Genomic DNA, 22,019 nt, shown 5'->3' with positions numbered 1-22,019 from the left:
GGTGTAATCCAGTGAGAAGGGAGGGACGGAGGGCTTGAGGGGAAACGAAGGGAGGAAAGGCTGTTCTTTTCTCTTTTTATCTCATTGTGTATGACACGGAGTGCCTCTTTCGATATCAACAGTGGGGACTCAGAGATTTTGAATGTTGAGGATTAAAATGGAGGCTGCCGGGACGCTGACATCTTCGGCGCTTGTCACGCGTGCGCGTGTTTTGAAATGTTAAACACACTCTGAAAAATTGCTCTTACTTGCACTTATCTTCAGTGAAACTTAATGCCGAATGAACAGAATATATTTTAAGCATAGCGGGGGTATCACAAGGCCAGAATCCAATTTGACGCCGCTGTGTCTGGACAGAGAAATTTTCATCTTCACCTATTTTAGAAACACCATCAAACACAGAGAGAGAGAGAGAGAGCATACATCTCATGTCTTTCACACTTGTTACACACGTTAGTCTTCACTGATCACACACACACACACACACACACACAGTGGACCTGAGGGTATTAAGAGACAATGAGATGGAACAGTATCCCATGTGCGGAGTTGGAAGCATTGCGTGACCGCACACCATATGTGCGATCTCCATATAAGCGCTAGTGTGACAATGCAAACAGCGCACTTCCCTTCGCATGTGTGCGAATATTTGCAAAATGTGTGTTTGCACACTGTGTCACGTCTCCCTTTCTCTCTCTCTCCTCTCTCTGCCTCCATCTTTGCCCCTCCATGTGTTTGTGTGCGCGTGCGTGCATATGACATCTATCTGCTGGATTAAGAATAATGCCCTGATCCCGTCGCAAACTAGGCCAGCGCTCCGTGTTAGCGGCATCTCTCCCCGCACACGCGCGTCATTCAGGGTGAGCTGAAACAATACAACAACAGGCTTCTCTCCGCTGACCCCCGTTTACCCCAAGACACAACAAGCTGTCATCCTCGGATGAAATAGGAATTCCAGTTGAAATACAACTCCTACAGAACATAACAAACCGGCTCGTTTTTCAGAGGCTCTGGTAGTAAAGTGTTGTTGTATTGCAGCATTCGTAGGCAGACTGTGCAAAACCCATTGAGAGCGGTTTAGGATTCTGCCTAGGGAGGCTAAAGGTAACGTGACACTTTACCCTCGGTCCGCATCAAAGCACTTGTGTCTTATAAAAGCTGCGAATTCCTATTTCCCTTTTTTTGACCAAGCCAAAGCACTGATATAAAAATGTCATGGGCATCAGTAGTAAAAACCAGATTTTCTCAGTTACTGAAAAAGAAAATGACCTTTTCATACATGAGATATTAGGCTTCTGTACGACACTGGCAACATGGAAGCGGTTCATGCGATGAGTGATTGACCTGTCAGCGTTTCACCACACCGCGGGCCGCCGCAGGGCCTTGAGGTATGAGAGGCTGACTGGGATCTGAAAGGTGGTTGGGTCAGTCTCCCACAGTGACAGCGCCGCTGCTTTTGCTTACCTTGCACCCTTGAGCAAGGCACCGAACACCAGCTGCTCAGTCGCTTTCTTAGTGTGTCAGCGCTTTGTTCAGCTTTCCCCCAAACACACAGTCAAGGGTCTGTATTGCTTGAGTTATATATTGTGAATTCCATCAGCTTAGTTTTTTTATTTTATTATCAATTTAGATTCTGCTTGTCATATTGCGGCAGTGTGTTTTCAGTCATCTTTTTTTTTTTTCTATTTTTCAGAAATTTAAGACTAAGTGAAATATGTGGTGGTTACCCTGTGACATAGATACTATTACTATTATTGTTCAAGGCCCCATACCTGCACACTAAGCAGCTTTTATAGCATATTTGATGCATTTGATACACTATGAAAAGATATACCTTTGTCAAGTTGGGCAAAAGCTGACACCATTTGTTTAGTAAGGGCATGTCAGGATAAAGAAGCCAGAGAACTTGCAATATTATAAGAGAAGATTAGGCAGAAGTGCGTGCTTGTTTGTGTGTGTTGGCGCATGCATGCATGTGTGTGTGCTTGTGTGTGTTTTTATTCTAATTTGTTTGCGTATATATATGTATGTAAGCTTGTGTAGTGTTTAGATTAGACAAGAGATTACAGTGTGGTAAGTATCTGGTTTCGTGCAAGCGTCACGGCTCCTGGCTGCTGATGGATGAGGTGAAGTCATGAGTCTCTGGAATGAGATGAAGAGGCAGGGTCGCGAGGTTCAAAGGTCGCTGCCCCGGGGATTAGTTTGGGGTGTGAAACGGAGCCGAGCAGAGTTATTTTCTTAGATGGATTGGGTTTCTTCTCTGTGATTAACTGATATTGCCTGACGCAGTGGAAGTGCAAAGAAATGGCAAGATCCGGGGTGACATGATAACCCATACCACAGTACAAAATGTCAAAATGTCAACATCTGCTCCTGGCAGTTCAGAACGTGATGGAAACACTGGGCGACTTCTACTGTGGACTGAGAAAGGAGGACCAAATGACGAAGAGGCCGCCATTGAACCATTGGTCAAAATCTAGCTTTGACAACACTAAAACCTATCGACTTATTTTGGTCATTATCTAAATAATGTATGGTATATTTTCTGACGTTATATATTGTATTGCATTTAAAATCTTAACACATCTCTAGGTGTTCATGGTCAGGTGTTCAAGACAAAACAGCCTAATCTAAATGCTCAACAGCCCCTTCCATCAACCTCGGTGCCACATCTCTCCACAGAAGCTGACAGAATTAGGTCAAACCACAAAAGTGTTCAGAACTAGTGTAGCCTACACACAAAATTAAAATGGCAATCACAAGTATGTGCTGATAAAAGCCTTGTACCGTGCATATTGTTTTAACTGAATGAAAAGGTTACTGTATGTGTGTTATTAGGACTGCTGTTTACATTCTGGGTGGAGGACACACAATGTGCCTTGGAATGCTGTAGCCCCATTTTCATAGAATTTGTGGCACAGTGACCTTGTAGCGCTTGAGTCCTTCAATAAGTTTTCCATCATTACCAATTAATGTCAATCCATAAGCGGGACGGATTAGGCTGGCAAAAGAGAGGAAGACAGCCCATGTTGATGAGACAGAAAGCTGGCCGGCCTGCTGCTGAAGCATCCTAGTGTGCTGCTGGAGTACTTGGCCCAGAGCAGTGAGGCTATTAGCAGCTAGCATAGCTGTGCGCCCATCCGTGAGAAATGGGATCTGACCGGCGTTAGCTTAGCGTTAGCTTAGCAGGTGCACCCGTCTGTGAATAGCAGAGGCCCTGATAGCATTAGCTTAGCTCCAACTTAGCAGAGCAGCGATCTGTGAGTAATGCGCTGCGACGAGCGCTGAGAACACCCTCTATTCTTCTTTATGGGAAGCCAGCGCTGACCCAGTAAAGTAAAGCACCCAGTGGGTAGCCCATGTGTTTCTAATGACCTGTGTATAAAAGGAGACCCTATTTGATTAATTCCTCCCCTTGTGTTTCTAACAAATTAACCCTGATTAACTAGGCACTAGCCAGACCCTGGGGCAGCTATGGTGGGTAAGTGGCATGCTAATTGGACATGCATTACTATCGGCATTAGAAATAATGTGCATTTTATCATATGTTGTAGAATCAGTGTAAAACTGCTAACAGTATCTGCTGCTTGGTAAAGACAAAGTAAGCTAGACCAAAGTTAATCCACATAGCCCATACATTTACCAAGGAGTGGCCACAAATGACTCCGGGACAAACAGTTTTATGTGCAACAAAACAGTGTTTGAACAAACATAATTTAACACTCGCGATTTAGTTGAGGTGCCGCTGCAGATAGATGGACGCTTACACCCTGCGTGAGATTTTAAATCCTTGTTTATCTAGAATGTGAAGTTTTATCAGGAACTGTGGCATTCAATTGTGTATAATTTAATTTCCTATCTTGAAATAGCCCATTTCACCAAATGTTTTCTAATTAACACTTATGTGTGCTGCAGAAGGATGATAGCTGTCTCTCTGTGTTTATTGGCCCCAACAATCCAATTTCATTTCCAGGACAAAAACGAGCAGCTGATAATTCGCTCTTAATGTGCTGGTTTGATGTTAATGTGTTTTAAGTTATGGTGCTGGCCGGCTGCCCACCCACTCTGGAGGCTGGCTATCATGGTCCTGGCTCGGGCCCCGATATTGGCCTCGTTCCTCAACTTGTCTGACAAGCCTGACTCAGTTCTCATTTGGGGAATCATCAGCTAACCGCCCACCACCATATACAACACTACGCAGCTGGATCTTTCCCTGGCAAGGGCTGTAATTACTCATTGCCTGCCCAGCTATCTACATAAACACACACACACACACACACACACACACACACAAACAGGAAAATCTGAAGAACAGGCACAGATGCTTGGCAAGTTGCACCGACATTCTGAGCAGCCTTTTTAGATTCTGTAAAAACTTAACACGCACACACACACACACACGCACACGCACACACACACACAGCCAGCATCATCTGCGAAAGTCTCCGAAGGGGATGCGCCTGATATCGATCTGATTGGGAGGTTCAATAACCATTTATCTCCTTCCTCCTCAGAGGGATGATCCACTATTCGGACTGTGAGCAGAAATACCCGAGCATTCAACTTTCTCACACACACACACACAGACACACACACACCCGCAGGGTTAGCTACCATTAGCATCTGGGCTCCCCCATCTGCTCCTTACACCTCAAACCGGTCTCTTTTCCCTATGAAAGTTCAGCTTGCTCCTCCTCATCTCCTGTCTTGGGTTTTACGCCTCTGTAGTAATGTAGCATCTCAGTGGGCCTTCTACCCTCGCTCTCCTATTCCCCGTTTCTTAGTTCAATACCTGCAGCACCACAGGGCCGTTCTGTTTCACGCTGCCGACTTCACTGCCATTCATTGATTTGATGTGTTTGGATAGGCCCGTCTGCGTTTCCGCCTCAGATCAGCGAAGTGATTTAGGGCACACAAATTGAAACATCTTTCTGGAGTTTTGGGGGGGGGGGGAATCTGTGGGAATGGAGTGAAGAGTTCAAATCTCTTAGCACAGCACTCCCCAAAGTAAAATAGTTCAATTTCATTATTATTTAATTCACTGGAAGTTAGCACAGAATGTAAGAATTCTGATCAGAGGTTTCTCTTTTCCTACTGTTATCTCCCCACCTGCTGGGGAGGTGGGGTGTTTGACATGAAAACGTATGGGAACCCCTGACTCAGCACATTTTCCCAGCTCTCTACTTTGGCCCTCACAGCCTCGGACCTCCATCTCTAGCTCCATCTCTTCTCTTTCCCCCAAAAATGCACTCTCCATTCTTCAGTTTCATTTTTTGTTATACGTTTCCCCTAATCTTGATACACTATCGTCCTATATTCCCTGAAGGCTCTGTGCTAGCATCTGTTCTTGTAAACTCTATCCCTCTCTCTCCGTCCCCCTAGGTTAAGGCAGCATCTGCCAGCCACACTAAGTCCCTCCACTCTCCTACACATTCCCATTAGCTTCATTTTGTCTTCGCCACTTCTCCTTTTGAAAGCCCTCCTCCCCCTCCGGTGACCCCCGACACCCCCGTTATGATTTCCGAGCTCCTTTGAGGGGCGGTTTATCCAAAAGAAGCGATGTTTATAATTATCTCCGGTTACAATCCCAATCAAAGTGAGGTTCAGCGGCGCAGCGGGCGAACTGGAGGAGTTGAAGCACAGCAGGGCCTGTTCCAGTTGGCAAGAATCACAAACTGTCCAATTTTTAGTTAGAAACTCAGTGATGTGCCTGCGAGGTGTGTGTGAAATATTCAAATTATTGCTGGGGAAACTTTAGGACGCCACTGTTCTGTTTTCTACCATAACACTGCCGCAGTTTCTCACCTTTCGAACCGGCGGCCTTATTCTTTTTCATCCATTTTAAAAGATCGAAGGGCAAAAAAAAGGGCATGAAGGAGATCTTTCACCCCGGCATCAGAGTTTATCACACGTCTTCCGCCGCGACTCGAAAGTGGTCCGGGAAAGGGGGGCTGACTTTGTAATCCCCGCCATCTGTTGTGTAGATCGGATCCCACTGTATGGCGACATTATGTAGGCCACCCTCCGTCCATCCCTCCATCCATCCCTCCATCCATACCTCCATCCCCCACGCACACACACACCAACAGGGGGAAAAGATTGGCACTGTCTAATTCCGTCTGAATCTCTATCTCCCTGTGGACTTTCCTCCCACTCGTTTGTTATCCCTCACTTCCGCCTTGGGATATGCTGAGGAATTTCTGTGTCCATCTTTGTTTTGTCACATGGTGTCCTTCCAATAATAACCATACAGGCAAGCCCACCCCTCCCCAAAAATATCTGAGTGCCCTTTTTTTGCTGGAGCCCCCCCACCTCCAAATGTCAATGCATAATCCTACCAAGCAGCATGACTAATGATCCAGAGCCAGGCCTTGATGATCTTGGGAGAAAGGAGGAGAATTAGAGGGAGAATGAATAAGAGGGGTGTAACGGAGAAAAGAAAGTGGTGGAGAGAATGATGGAGAGCGATACAGGGGGAGAGAAAAGAGCAGGGAGGAGAGAAATAAGCGGGAAGAGGAATCGAGAGAGAGCGAGCGAGCGGGGAGAAGAGCAGAGCATACGGTTGCATCCTCCCCCCCCCCCCCCCCCCCACCGCCCCTCATTAAGTCAGTCAATGTGACAGGAAGACTTACGTAACACCCCAGAGATAGAGGGAGGAGATGGAGAAAGAGAAACAAGGAGGAGGATGAAAGGGGGAGCAAGGAGTGCAACTGTGGAGGGGGGGGAGAGAATTGGGAGAGGGTAGAGAGATAAAGGGTAGAATAAGAGAGAGAGCAAGGAAACTAAGACAGAATTAAACATAAGATACATGGAGAGAGGGAAGGGGGCTAGAGGGATAAAGAGACGGGGGAGAGATAGAAAAAAAAAAAAGCAATTGAAAGATCTACCTTGCCTTTTAGTATGGCTCTGCTGGCTTTACACTTTTCATTTGTTTTGTGGGGGAGAGATTAGCAAGAGGATTAAGAGAGCGATTCTCCCGCTCCTCATTCTTTCTCTTTCCCTCCCTCCCTCCCTCCTCTCTCTCTCTCTCTCTCTCTCTCTCTCTCTCTCTCTCTCTCTCGGATGGGCACACACATATTTGCTCACTCACTCATGCACTCACTCCGTCACTCCCTCATGCATCGCACACACAGTCACACACACACACGCACACACTGGCATGTATGAATTGCGGTATTCATGCAAAGACATACAAAGATATGCACAAAAACACACATGCACCCACACACAATCGCGCATTCACTCACACACACACACACACACACACACACACACTGTTCTTCATTCAGTCATTCAGGTAGATTTGGCCTGGGGCCAGTGAGGGGAAGAGGTGATTGGGCAGCTTGGTGCTCTCTGCCCATGTTTGGCAGTAAATCTCTCTCGCTCTCTCTCTCTCTCTCTCTCTCTCTGTCTCTCTCTGTCTCTCTACTGTCCATCTCCTGCTCTGTCTTCCTCTCTCGCCCCCCCGTTCCCTTGTTCATGCTTTCCCTTTCTTTCCTCTTTCCCCCTCCATTTCTCTCTCCGTCTCTCTCTGTCTGTCTGTCTCACTCACTCTTATGTTCTGTCTGTCCATTCTGTTCTACCCACTCTCTCTCTCTCCCTCTCTCTCTCTTTCTCTCTCTCTCTCTCTCTCTGTTTCTCTCCTTCTCTCTGAGAAGCTTAGCTTTTCTCCCTCTCTCCCTCCCTCCTTTTAAACGGCAAAAAGCAATTTCTCTCCCTTTGTCAGGGCGGTTGGCGGTAAGCCCTTAAGTAGGGATTTTCTGGTTTGGCTGGAATGCCATTAGGCGAGCTGGCGGTGACGTGCCGTGACTGACGTGCCGAATCTTTTTGATGTCATGATGTCACAATCCAGCGGAGGCCGCGGTTATGATATTGTTGGCGTCCCCGGAACGAGGGGCTTTAGTGGTCATGTCAGGAGTAAGTCTTCATAAATCCTTTATGGCACAGAAATATTAAGCTTCTTTGGTGGTACAGGGACAGAGGGAAAACATGGTGGAACGTGCACACACATATTCACATGTACAGAAAAAAAAGACACACACACACACCTACACGCACAAACACACACCGGAAGACACACGGATAGAATAGACTCCCAAACTTGGAACACACTCCTAGGTGTACTCACACACACACTGACAGGCGAACACACACATTTCCAGGCACACACTACCAGCCACAGTGTTCAACAATGTTCTGATCTATTTGGATTTGGATTTTTGGAACAATCCTAGTGACTGCATCATTTTCCTTTCTCTCTCTCTCTTACTCTCTCTCTCTCTCTCATCCCTTTTCATCTCATCCTCTTTCTCTGTTCCTCTGTTTGCTCTCTATCACGAACAGTGCACACTCACACACACGGCATCTCCCTTTCACACACAAACTGGGATTTTTCCTTTTTTTTTTAATACAACAGAAATACCAAACATAATGGTTTCAGACGTGCAGATGACAGATTATATGGCAAATACATTACATGGTATTCTGATGCTTAAGTGCACTAAGAAAAACACATGATAATCCAATACAGAATCCATACATGTATGTATAAATATGCAGATATGAGACATACTAAAGATGCCTCATTAATACAGTAGTTCTGGGGAAAATGTGATTTGTTGTCACATTATGGGAGCGGTATTACTGTCCATTAATAAATTCTTCCTGTTCTACATTTAGTGACATGCACATATTCATGCATAAACTGACACTTTAACACACACACACATATAGATGTTGTGGGTTTGAACTTGGCCTTTTTTATTTTTTCCCCATCTTTCCCCATCTCTTTCTCGATCAGCCTTCCATGCCATCTAATACAACCGAAAGGCCATGAAATGAATATTAAAAACACATAACGCGGAGATAAATTAACATTTGAACACATCTTTCCCATGCAGCGCCCCCCAAATTCACGCGAACCCCAGAAGACCAAACAGGAGTCCAGGGGGGAGTGGCTTCCTTCGTGTGCCAGGCCACCGGAGACCCCCAGCCCAAGATTGTCTGGAACAAGAAAGGCAAGAAAGTCAGCAACCAGAGATTTGAGGTAGGATGCTGCGTGAAATATTGGGAATACTGGTAGTAATTGACAAGAAAGTGCAGTTTTGTCGTTTTCATGATAGTAAAATGGCTTAAAATGTTTCTCCCTAATAATATATGCAACAGAAAGTCTCCCTAGGGATAATTGACTGTAATTACTGTCATATAATGCCAAACACGCTTATGGATTCAATCAGCGTATCTGCTTTACTTCATTTGCACCCAACAGGTTATAAGACAGTATGGCAACAAAATCAAATACATGCTGCCCAATCCAACTGTTTCATATGTCAGATGATGCCTCGGGCTATATGAGCTTCTTATATAGAGCAGCCTTATTAGTTTCCCGAGGGCCCTAACCTTTAATTTATTTCCCCACCTCAAAAGTCCTTCTTAGACGGAGATCTCGAACCAGCTGCTCTCCTCCCCGGTCAGCGTCACCCAGAGCTCAGGGAGCATTTCCCCTTTAATAAGTCTAGCTTCCTCCAGGTCTCCTTCCTGGTTGTGATTAAATAACTGGGGGAGGTATTTTATTTTTAATCCGCCATATATAAGCTTAGACTACCTATATTTTCTCTCCTTAGTCCTGTCAGTCAGGGATTTTGGTGGGATTTCTTTTTATTGGATTTCAGTTAGCCGAAAAATTCTCCGAATTCGGAATCCAGTTCTGCAGCATTACTGATGCATGCTTGTATTAAGCTTACGCAAGAGCATGGTTTTTGAATTTCCGATTTAGTCGTACTGAAAACTCTATAATCATGAACGCCATTACATAACAAAATTAGGCATATCCTAAAGATGGAAAAGGACATGAAACGGAGACATGCAGGCAGTTACTGAGGGGCAGAGAAGGATCTGTCCGTTCCTCAGCCTTCAACCCCGTCTGTCCTCTCCGCTATCCCCTTCTCCCCACTTCCAAGGCAGTCAGAAGTTTCAATCAGTGCTTTCAATCAGTGAGTGGCTTGTCGAGCGCTACCTGAAAGATGATTCAAAGTGCCCAGTGATGGTCTGGTTAAGATCACAGACTCCGGATCCAAGGATTGAACCCTGCCCAGGACTTTCTCCCCCATATCTCCCCTGCTCTGTCCTTTCAGCTTTTCTTACTGCCACAATAAATTCAAAACTGGGCAAAGGCCTTCGATGAGGTTTTTCTTAAAGGTTGTTGTTGTTCCCATGACCAGGTGATAGACTTTGACGACGGGTCCGGCTCGGTCCTGAGGATCCAGCCCCTGAGGACCCCCAGAGACGAGGCTATTTACGAATGTCACGCCTCCAACTCCGCAGGAGAGATCACTGCCTCCACCAGGCTCAATGTGCTACGAGGTCGGTGTCAACACACACACACACGCACACACACACACACACACACACACACACACAAGCTTGAGTTGTATGCATGTTTCCATCCAACTGTCAGGCTGATTTTTGATGGAAACTTTTGAAAAGCCACAAAAAAACGTTTAAATTACAAGTACCTGAATGTAAAATGTAGCCTGTAGAGTCTTTCCGCTACAAAGAGAAAGAGTCTTTCCGCTATTTCATGACTTATTCCACAAATATTTTTGTTTGTATATTATATGTTTTCTATATAATTTCGACACTTATTGACAAATACCTTAGATTTTAGCATTCCAAATAACTTGATGCATCCTAATAATCTGATGCATCTTAATTTGCATAGAAATACTTGGATGGAAACCCCAGCTTCTTGTTATCACGGTGTCCATAAATACAGAGGCCATCTTTTTAGATTTATATCTAATTAAGTTAGCATCAGCTGACCTGTGGCTCCTCATAAATCATAATGATGAAACTCAAATTTAGCTTGCATGCATAAAGGTAGCTGGTCATGTTGGCGTTGAGATTCTAAACGTAGACGAGGATGTCACCGTTGGCTGGGATCCATTAAAGGTATAATCCAGTCAACATTGTTTTTTACACACTACTGAGTCTAATGCGATGTTGTTCTGGTGATGTTACTGCAACTTCAAAACCATTTTTACAGACGAAATGGGAAGCTTGGGGGATGTTTCCTCAAATGTAGGTATGCTTGCGTCAGCCTGGGGCCACCAAGGTAGACGGTGATGTTAGTGTTCGCCGAGTCCATTAATGCAGATAGTGATGTTAGTGTTAGCTTGAGTCCATTAATGCAGATAGTGATGTTAGTGTTAGCTTGAGTCCATTAATGCAGATAGTGATGTTAGTGTTAGCTTGAGTCCATTAGGAGAACATTATGTAGTTTGAAGCTCAAGAGTGTCTTAGTGAGTGAAGCTGCTCAACTGTGGATAATCACACAGCCTGCCTTTACACGCTCGTCGGGAAAGGACGCACATGCCTATTGTTCTCCTCTCTCCTCTCCCTCTCTCTCTCTCTTTCTCTCTCTCTCTCTTTTGCTCCGTCTCTCCACTCTCTCCAAGGGATAATACACATAGCCTACAGTTCTTCCTCTCTGTTCTGCTCCCTTTCTCTGCCTCGTCTGTCTCTGTTTTTCTCTTCCAGAGTTCTTTCTCTCTCTCTCTCTCGCTCTCTCTCTCTCTCTCGCTTTCCCTCCTTCCCTTTCTCTCTTTCCGTCTCTCTCTCTCCACATGCTCTTAGGGCCACTACACAGCAACCTCTAAATTATTCACATCAGACCACTCTTTGCATCTTCTGTACTGTTCCGCTCCATCCATCCAGAATTTCTCTGTCTCTTAGACACATGACTCGCTTTGTGTGTGAGAGTGCGTTTGTAGGTGTGTGTGTGTGTGTGTGTGCGTGTGTGTGTGTGTGTGTCCGAGCATGCGTACTCGTGTGTGTACATCTGTGTGTGCTCCTGCTTGTGTGTCTCTGTGTCTATTTTCCTTTGGCCTCCTTTGATGGAAACTCCTATCGCCTCTTCTTCGATCTTTATCTGTATAGAGAACATGACCACACGTGCACACACACACACACACACACACACACACACACACACACACTACCTCGCCCTTAATCTAAGACAGTCAGTCTTTATGTAGTGATTAGCCCCTTTCTGCTCCTCTGAGGAGTCATTGTGTTGTGGATGAATAAGAGGCCACCTGGGAGCGGCTAATAGCCCCCGATATACTGTCCGTCCAAATGTCAGTCACACGCACCGTCACAGGCACAGACGCCGCACCACACACACACATACACACACACATATGCGCATAGGTACGCACGAAAAGTCTTGTCAGTCATGTCTCCTCGTGTCCCCTGGCTCTGTACAGAGACAGCTCCAGTGACTGACTGACTGACAGGAGGGATCCGGTGTTAAGGTCAGCCGGCTTAATTACTGGGGATTAGAACGAGGCTAATTGAAACCTTGGCTTGCAGTAAATGGCTCTGATTGGCAAAGGCTGAAATAATAATGATCTTGGGAGCATTAATGAAGGCATTTATATGCTTTAAGATCAAATGTACAGCGAGATATTATTGAGGGCTTGGTAAAAAATGGAGTGGGTGTCCTTTTGAATTAGTCTGAATTGGTACTGCTGAATTACTGAATTAAGTATTTTGTGTCTAAATGTAAGCTCTGTCTTTTAAATGCCATAAAAAAAGATGAAGTTGTGAAGTTCCAACTAATTTCTAGTCTTAAATGTGTAATCATCTTCATTCCCCGTAATATGAATCTAATCCTGTGACTCATTCATGAATGACAAAAACAGGTGTGTGTGCAGGTGCACATGCACTGCACTCATACAGTAGTTCCCATGATTGGAAGGCCAGACTCGCAGTGTTACAGATTTACAGACGGCAAATCCAGCGTGCACTGTGTGTGTGTTACATTTGGGTCTCGTATAAAGAGGACAGTGTTTCGCTCAGCGGTTCCCATGATTGTGAGAGCAGGCTTTTCTACGAGCTGTGAAATGATCTGGATCTCTCACAGTGGAAACGCTCAAGTCGGAGCGCATCCAAATAAAACACTGGGATGTGTGGAGGGCTCCGTCACCGAGGGGGTGTCGAGTTACGCATCTGCTCTGACCTCAGGGGGTTCTTAACTGCTCAGCAGCTCGGTCTCACACGTACACACACACACACACACGCATGCACGCACACACACTCTAGCGGCTTTGTCCCAAACACACACTCTGGTGCTATTTACACCTGTCCCCATGATGGATAGCTCCCCGAGGGCTGGCTCTGTGTGTATGTGTATATGTGGGTGTCTGTGTGTGTGTGTGTCTGCGTGTGTGTTTTTGTGTGTGTGGCTACTGTGGTGTGGTATGCGCATCAGCTCATTCAATTCCTCTCAAACCCTTTCACTCATGTCACTTTACACCTTGTCACTTGGTTATCACATCAACCTCAATATTCACACAATAGCAAAATAGCTTTGTGTTATGTATTTGTGTGTGTGTGTGTGAGTGTGTGTGTGTGTGTGTGTGTGTGTGTGTGTGCATTTTCACATGCATGCATGCCTGCCTTTTTTTGTGTGGTTGTAGGTTCCTGCACGCAACTTTGTGTGTCCACGTTTGCTACTCGTTTTGTGTTTTTGTGTGTGTTTGTAGAAGAGAGAGAGACACAGAGAGAAAGAGAGAGAGAGAGAGAGAGAGAGAGAGAGAGAGAGAGAGATGCACGATCTCGGTAGTAGCAGTCTAACTGTGCATCCTCCACATTCAGCCCAGTGTCCCACCCCAGGTAGATGAAATAGAATGCATTATTCCTGCCTACGAGGGGCTGGCTTTGAAGTGAGCGTTTGCATAATGAAAGCAGAGAGAATCAGGATTGTTATGCTCTATGGGTCCCTTGCGCTCTCTCTCTCTCTCTCTCCCTTTCTCTCCGTTTCTCTCTCCCCCTCTCTCTCCCTTGTTCTGTCTGTTTTTCCTCTGTCTATTCCATTCCGTTCTGTCTCTCTATTTTGCGCGATCACCCTCTTCTGCCACCCGCCCACGCAGACGCACTCGCACTCGCACACACACACAAACACCTACTCATCTTGTTCTCTTGGTTTATTATGTCCGTGTTTCCATTTGTCGGCGTTGTGATTGATTGAAACCGGAGCTGTTAAAAGGCCACACACGCACTCGCACAGCTAGTGTCTCAGGACCCGTCGGCTTTGGTTCGATGGGCTAGTACCCGAATTAGCATCTCCTTGGCGCGGTTCAGCGCTAGGATTTCCCGTTAATGAGGCTCTGTGTGGTCGGGAGGGATAAAGTCACAAGGGATTCTGGGTATAAAAAAAAAAAAAAAAGAACAGGGAAAAACATTAAAATAGATCGCCTCCTTCATAAAATACAGCACAATCGCACACACACACACAAAGGCTCGATCAAGCACACTCCCCCTGCCCATCTGTCCTTTCTCACCAGGTCTATCTTTATCCACTTTATTATGGATGACTCATGAAGCTGACATTTTATCTCGCTGTTTCGGAGTGCAGCCGAGAAGAAAGTTCAGCGTTTGTTTTCGGAATCTGATTTGCTCTGTCCCTGTTTGATTCCAAGGGAGAATATAGTGTCTGTTCAGTTTGATTGAGTTCAGCCCCCTTTGATCCCCCCCCCCCCCCCCCCCCCACACCTCCTCCAAGCCTCGTCCCCTCCCCTCTCTTAAATCTCCCACTTCAATTGAATGAAGTTGGCCCACCGCCTTTGATTTCCTTTATCACAGTGAAATGACTCTTCATGTTTGATTTAATTGCCTCGGCTGTCTGCGAATTCGCATTTGATTTGCCGTCCCAAAAGGCTGTCTGTCCCAGTGGAAGTGACTTTATTGGACTCATCTATTGGATTCATACAGAGGGTGAGCCTCCAAAGAGGGCTCTGTGCAGTAGACAAAAACCCAGCTCAATTGTTACTGATTCCCAGTAGAATAGACACTATTTGATTCTCAATTGATTCTTATTCGAAGAGCGGTTTGCCTAAGGCTTCCGCGAGATAGTTTGTCAGGTGGACCAAAATGTTACTTATTCTGTTTGACCTCGCTTTTTGATTCTTCTGGAGGCCTGCCTTGGGGCTGGGAAACTGTTGTGAAGCATATTTTTGAATCAAAATCTGATTCCTGCATTGGATTCTTCGTGAGGACGAGTTTCCTTTCTACCCCTCCACCCGGGAAAGACCGTACCTGCTAAGTTCAGAGCTTAACCCGTGTCCCTCCATGTCTGCAGCATCATGTTATCCACTATACTGAACACAGACGGTCTGTTTTTGATGTTATACGGCGAAAGCCCTGAGGACGTTCCCATGCTCTAGGTGAGCTGTGTCTAGCTGTGTCTGACTCCTGTATTTAACTCTTCCAGAGGACCAGCTGCCCTCGGGGTTCCCCACCATAGACATGGGTCCCCAGCTGAAGGTGGTGGAGCGCTCTCGGACCGCCACCATGCTCTGCGCCGCTAGCGGCAACCCCGACCCGGAAATCACCTGGTTCAAGGATTTCCTGCCGGTCAACACGTCCAATAACAACGGGCGAATCAAGCAGCTCCGCTCAGGTAACCGACGGGTTTTATCCCTCCATTCCCCTCGATCCCGCTCTTTATTTCCTCCCTTAAGTTTTTTTTCTTCCTTCTGCTTTGCTTTTATCCCTATTCTCTCTGGGCCCTCTCTCTACATCCACTCCCTCCCTCCCTTCTTCTATCTTTCCCTCCCACCCCTTTCTCTCTTTTTCTATTCCCACAATACTTCTGTTTCTCTTGCCCTCGTTCACCCTTTTCTTATTGCTGCTCCACACTCCTTCTGCCGTGGTTATTGGCTGTATTCCTCAGCTGCTCCTCTCTGCTCCCGTGGTATGAGTTGACTGTGTATGGTTGCCAACCTCCTAAACTCTTCAAGGCCTTAAAAAACCGAATCCGGCGCCTCCCAACTCTCTCTGCTTTTCTCCGAACTCCCTGAGGTCTTCCTATGCAAATCACCATCATGAAAGGTTTACCTTTTTCGCTTCGCTTAAAAACCTCCTAAAATCATTTGAAGGATACACATTCGTATCTCAAGAAATGTCTCCATTGAAAAGTATTTGTATTGATTCCAAAAGCTGTGTAAACTGAGGTGATGGTGGCATGTACAGCAGGAATGGCCTCTCCAAGATATCTCACTGCTGTGACTAAATGATCAAATGAACTTCTCTTTCTTCATTTCCATGGATCTGAAAGTGTGTCCCGCGTGGGCGCGACACTGACTCACAGACATTCTATCCATGTTATTTGTAGAAACACATTGACCGACTTTGTTGCATTCAAAGAGAAAGAAATGCTAAAAACAAAGTAAGAAATTCTGTTACAGTCAGCCATTCAATCCTTCTGCTGTTTCCTATAGCCACAGTAGTGTGTGAGATCGCCACATGTTGTAGCTAAGACCCCCTCCCTCCTCCTCAGTCCTCCTCCTGCTTCCAGGGTCCAACTCTGGACCCCAAAACCCCCTCTCCTTGTGATTGGACACCCAACTCTCTGGCTTCTTTATGACTGGATAACAACCTCTCTGCTTCTGTCCCTGTTTTCATCTCTGGCTCAACCCTGTTCAGACTCCCCTCTTTGACCTTTATGTTACCAAAAAAACAAAAAAAACAAAAAAAAATAGAAAAGTTAGCAATTGTTACAACTCAAAATGTCAACACAAATATTTGGTATTTTAGTCTTGCTCTTCTATGTGATGATTACACAAATAGATCATGATGTTCTAGTCTTGACTTTTACAACTCTTTTTAGCACAAAGCTCTGTGTAGATAATCAATATCCTTGACCTTTTTGGAGTTCCAGTACTGTTCAAGGTGTTTCTACTAAGTCAACTCCTCTGTGTAACCAGTGGTTCCGATTGTAATGCCATGTCTATGCTGTTTCTTTTCTCTTTGTATCTTTTTAACCACAGAGTCCTTTGGTAAGTGCTTCTGTTCCGAGGCCCACACCCTCACTCTGTCTATCTCTCTATACACACTAATGTTGCTACTGTTGCTGCTGCTGCTCACCTTTACAATACTGAGCTGTTATTAAAATGCATGGCATGCATTTTACTAACGGTCACACAGATAATATGTCACACAGACGCACACCCACACACACACTCTTAAGTAGTGTAACATAGACGCTGCACACAGGATGCACACACACAGACACGCACACACACACACACGTTTCTGTCACCCTAGAGGTAGCTGGCCTCACCCTCACCTGTGCACCTACACCCTTCCCACACCCAAAAAAATGAATATAACTTTCTCCTCACACTCACCTATTTACTCCTCCGCTCCCGCACTTATTCAATCACTCTCTTTTCCTCACTCACTCACTCAATCACTCTCTCCCCTCTGCTGTATAGAGTTACCAGTCAATAAGCCATCAACTCCAGATGGCTGTTAGGTAGGATTCTAGTGGAGCCACTGTTAGAAAATCAATGGCTACTAGGTTTCAGACTGTACAGTATATATACTGAGTCCTCCTGCTAACCTGCATACTACTGCATAGAAGAAAAGGATTGATTGGCCATGTACATTTTGACTTTTTTTGCTTCAGCATAGTTTAACCAGGCAAATCAGAGGAAAAGTCCACCCTTGGATACTCTTACACTGTTATAAATCATCAATCTGTCAGTGCATTCCAGGAGTTATTTTTTTAAGTGTTTTAAGTTACCTTATTTGATGTACCGACTTTCCCTCAACCTGCCTCAGTCAGTGATTTCCTACATTTCCCAGAATGCCTTTCAACAATTCCCAGAGAAGTCGCCTGGACTTGTTGCATTCACTACATATAAGTGGTGAGAGTGATAGCGATAGCAGAGCAAGAGGTTTTCACATTTAGAAACTGCTAGAGTAGCGCCCTTACTCAAAACGCAACATGTCTTGTGGCTGCATTGCATTCTGGTCAATTGAGGCTGATGTCTGCAGAGAAATTGATATCTCTTCCTCTTCTATGATGGATTTCTCCCTGTATGGTTGTTGAACATCGGTGCAAAATGGTGAGTCTAGACAGAAGCCCTTGCTCTTTTACTCTGAGGGACTGACACCAGACAGCTGAAGAATTTTCTGCTATTAAACTCCAAAGTAGCTGCACTGGAAGTATCTCAACATCACATCGTCTACGCTTGGCCGGTTATCCGCGGGAATAAGAAAAACACACCACCAGACAACAAAATGGGCGCAGAAATGTAAAGTACATCACTTACAAAAACTGTTTGTTTTAACAGTGTTAAAGTGTTTTAGGGTGGATTTTTCCTTCAAGAATAGAAAACACTTACACAATCTAGTATGTGTTGTGTACTGTACTTTACTAAATGCACCACACTACTCTTGGAAAGCATCCTAGAGAATTAAAAGAACAGAATTAGAGTAAGTCCATCCTTGCACTGACCTCGTTGTTTTCGACCTGTGTGGAGGAAGAAGTTGAGACTCAAGGCAGTTAGTATACTGAGACCCAGTCCACCTCTTAGAGACCCACATGACTCCCCCAGAGGAGGACTAGTGCTGTGCAGACGTGTCCTAGCGCAGCGTAGACACCGCCCACCTCCCACAGCCACATCTGCCCCTGCTGCAAGTCAATGAAGTCAAATCAATAACCCATCTCCTTATAGCTCTGTCACTGTCTGTCACTCTGTCTATCTAGTATCTGTCTCTCTCCTCTCAGGCTTATTCTGCCTTTATTTACGTTATTTATTCTGTCTTTTTCTCTCTCTTTTCTTTGCCTCTCTCTCTCTCTCTCTTCCTCTCACTCTCTAAGGATCTGTATATTGAGTCTTTCTCTCTAAAATTTGATTCTTCTCCTTCCCAAGCCCCCCAACCCCCCTTTTGCTCCCCCCTTCTTTCAGTATCCCACCCTCCTTCTCCCCTTCCTCCTCCTGTGGTACTAACATTTTCTTCTTCTTCTTCCTCTCTAATCTCGTGCATTCATTGCCCACTCAGGTGGCACGCCCATACGAGGTAAGACTGCTGGGAGGACCGACACGACACAGTGGCCTGATTCCATTCCAACCCCGTAGTTTTCTGCTTCTCTCATAGATCTGAAAAGCTGTGGTTGGGTTAATCAATATGGGATTAGTCCAGGCTTGTTGTTCTCCAGCGGTTACACACTGAGACTCGGCCATAGTGGTAATACCCATCCAGCTGCTTCAGATCTGAAAGAAGTGCGTGGCGATAGCGGCCAGAGGGGGAATTGGAATTGAGCAAGCAATTCATTATACACTGACTTTTAATCGCCTGCCCCTCCTCTCGTCTTCCGTCATCCCTTCATCCCTTCATTCCTCCATCTCAACCTCAACCGCATTTACTCCGTAACACTTCGGAAACCCCATCGCTTCCTTCCTTCACCATATTGTGGATCTCTCCTCCGTCTCCCCATTCCATTTGTTTTAACGCCATTTCGCTTTTTACCACGTCTGCTTCGTTTTTCCGTCTTTGGCTTGTTGTGTTTTTACGACTTGGGTTTTACTCCTCTGTTGCTCAGTTTGAGGTGACGAAGCATACTATCACTTTTCCCTCTGTTTGTTTGGTTCTTTATTCTTTGTTTTTGTGGGCCTGAGTTTGTTTCCTTCTTTCTTTTTTTGGGAGAGGGGGGTCTTGACCTGATCTTGACCCCTCCTCTCGTCCTACCTCGTCTATACTCGCCCAATCAAACGCCCCAGTTTTGTTTTTCCCTCCCAGCTGTTATGCACTCAGCCTGAAAAGTCCAGATGGTGAAGACTCAGACACACTTGCAGAGATGCTCGCGCACACACACACACACACACACACACACACACACACACAAACCTACATTTATTCTCGTTTTTTACCATTCAAAATCCAAATTCTTTTCTCTTTTCTCTCTCATTACTGACAAAAAGCCCCAAACAACCACTTTTTTGATAAAGTTTTTTATGGGCGCTTTTTTGCCTTACCACACCATCTGTAAAAACCTCTTGTTGACTTTTTTGACAGTTTTTCTATTTTCAGGGAGCGAGAAAGCATCGGTCCCTTTCCAAGGCTTTGCGTATGTCGTTCCTTTTTTTTTGTATCTGTTGGCCTTGATGGAGGTTGGTTGATGTCTTTACCTCCTTATTGGGTGGGTTTTAAATGACATCACACTCCTGATCCCATTGGTGGATTCTAACTGGGTTGGGGATATCTTATTGCCATGGCAATAGCTTGGTCCAATTTTATCCTTGAAAACTAAAAAATGAACTTTGTTTGAACTCCCTAATATAACTGTATCTCAATTTTCAGCGAAGACTTTTCAAAATATTGTATTGTGACTGGATTTCTCAACATTTTTGGCTGGTTTGTTTATTTGTGTCTGGCTTGCATGAAGAACATTCTCCGTTTTTTGTAGGCTTTCTATCAGTGCATTTTCGTTTTTTTCTTTCAATTTCCAAATAAGGCAGCTGACCCTTGTTTTGGGCGGATTTTTGCTGCCACTGGTAGAAACTTGTTAATGTCTCCCCATAGATTTGGCCCCCCCTTTTTAGCCCAGAGTTCAGCTTGTTTTTGCTGAACCCCCCCCCCCCCTCAGTTGATCCAGACTCATTTACCCTTTTTATGCAATTCTTCCCATTTCTATGTTGATGTGTCATTTACTATGCACAATTATGAGATGTCTTGCACTGTTTGTGATTGCTCTCTCTTCCTTTCTGTCTGGCTCTCTCTCTCTCTTTCCCTCTCTCTCTCTCTCTCTCTCTCTCTCTCTCTCTCCTTCTCCATCCCTCCATCCATCCAGGTGCCCTCCAGATAGAGCTGAGTGAGGAGTCAGACCAGGGGAAGTATGAGTGTGTTGCCACCAACAGCGATGGGACACGCTATTCTACCCCAGCCAACCTCTATGTCAGAGGTAAGGGAGGGGGGGATAACAGCCAAACTGGCAACCTGCTCTCTTAGAACCACACTCTAAGTACAGTGCTTCAATTTTAGGGTTACTGGATGCACAAATTGGGAAATCTAAGTTTTTTTTACATTCTAGTGAATAAAAATGATCTATTAGGGTTGTGCATTTATCATATTAATGATATTAATGAAATCTGCTGTGTTATATTCTTTGCCATAAAGCCAGATAGTGCCAAGTCGTAAAGCAGGATGGTTCTTAAATGGGAGACGCCTTTACTTCCATTGAGGGAGGGCTGAATGTCTCACCCAGGCTATTAATCTCTCCGCCCTCCCTTCTTAGCCTTTAGACCTCAGAGAAAAACCAAATCATTGTCTGGTTAAGACTTGTGTTTCTCCCCAAATCTGACAGGCAGCTCACCTCCTCAGGCACTGTTTCCCTCTCTGGTCCTTCTCACACACACACACACGCACACATACACAGACACACACAAATACCCACCGAATGTTTGAATCTCCGAGACGTTTTTGTTCCCCGGGCCCTTTGCTCTGTTGTCTGCCCGGCGAAAAAAAAAAAAACGGCTTTAAACAGCATAGCATGCTTTTCTGACTCTAACATCACTCCCAGGGATAAGAAACACACACAATTGGATGCACACACACACTACACACTACACACACACACATCTATGTCATACACTAAAAATACATACATAAACACACACACACGCGCACACATACACAAACACCACGGAGTCAGTGATGTGAGGCTAACAGTGCTTGCAGGGCCAGTAAAATTTTGCAGTGCTGCTCAGTGAGTGTTTGACAGGCGGTCTATGGAGACCGCCAGCAGTGGAGGCCGCCTTAAACTGGAAGCCTTCAGCCAACACACTGACTGTGGCCTTCTCTCTTTCTCCTCCGTCCTCTCCCCTCTCCCTCTTTCCTTCTTTCTTCCTTTCTCCATCTTCATCTTCTCTCTCCTCTGCTTTCCCTCTCGCGCCGCTGCCGCCTCGCCGCGTCTCCGGCTCTCTCTTCTCTCCGCCTCCCATCTCTTCTCTGATGTGTTCCGTTTGCCCTTCTCTCTCTTCTCTCTCCTTCTCTCTTCCTCCTCCCGCCGCGCTCTGTCCTCCCTCCCTCCTCTCCAGAGCTGCGAGAAGGTTGGTATACAGTAACGACAGTGTGGCTTTTTGGAGCCTTTTGTCTCTCCCGAGCATTTCCCTTTCTTCCATTAAGCTGCCATTTGTGCTCGTGTCTCTGCTGTATGTGCAGTATTG

At 45.5% G+C, this 22,019-nt stretch overlaps 1 protein-coding gene across 13 annotated transcripts in view; it reads left to right on the top strand.

Annotated features, from left to right (window-relative positions):
- Nucleotides 1–22,019, top strand: part of ptprdb (protein tyrosine phosphatase receptor type Db) — a 62,272-nt gene that overhangs the window by 1,917 nt on the left and 38,336 nt on the right. For 6 of the 13 annotated variants that reach the window (XM_071901813.2, XM_071901814.2, XM_071901804.2 and 3 more), the window contains exons 1-6: nt 10,221–10,362; nt 15,275–15,463; nt 16,833–16,841; nt 18,856–18,873; nt 20,645–20,755; nt 21,891–21,902. In XM_071901813.2, coding sequence (XP_071757914.1) covers nt 15,310–15,463; nt 16,833–16,841; nt 18,856–18,873; nt 20,645–20,755; nt 21,891–21,902 — 304 coding nt within the window. In that variant the 5' untranslated portion in view covers nt 10,221–10,362; nt 15,275–15,309. Of the gene's footprint in view, nt 1–8,900; nt 9,047–10,220; nt 10,363–15,274; nt 15,464–16,832; nt 16,842–18,855; nt 18,874–19,892; nt 19,902–20,644; nt 20,756–21,890; nt 21,903–22,019 lie in introns of those variants that run through there. The other 7 variants (XM_071901812.2, XM_071901808.2, XM_071901809.2 and 4 more) reach the window with 5 other exon arrangements.

The sequence above is a fragment of the Centroberyx gerrardi genome, chromosome 3 (assembly GCF_048128805.1).
Source record: "Centroberyx gerrardi isolate f3 chromosome 3, fCenGer3.hap1.cur.20231027, whole genome shotgun sequence".
Lineage (NCBI taxonomy): Eukaryota > Metazoa > Chordata > Actinopteri > Beryciformes > Berycidae > Centroberyx > Centroberyx gerrardi.
Note: the sequence above shows the minus strand (reverse complement) of the source record. Positions and strands in the feature narration are given on the sequence as shown.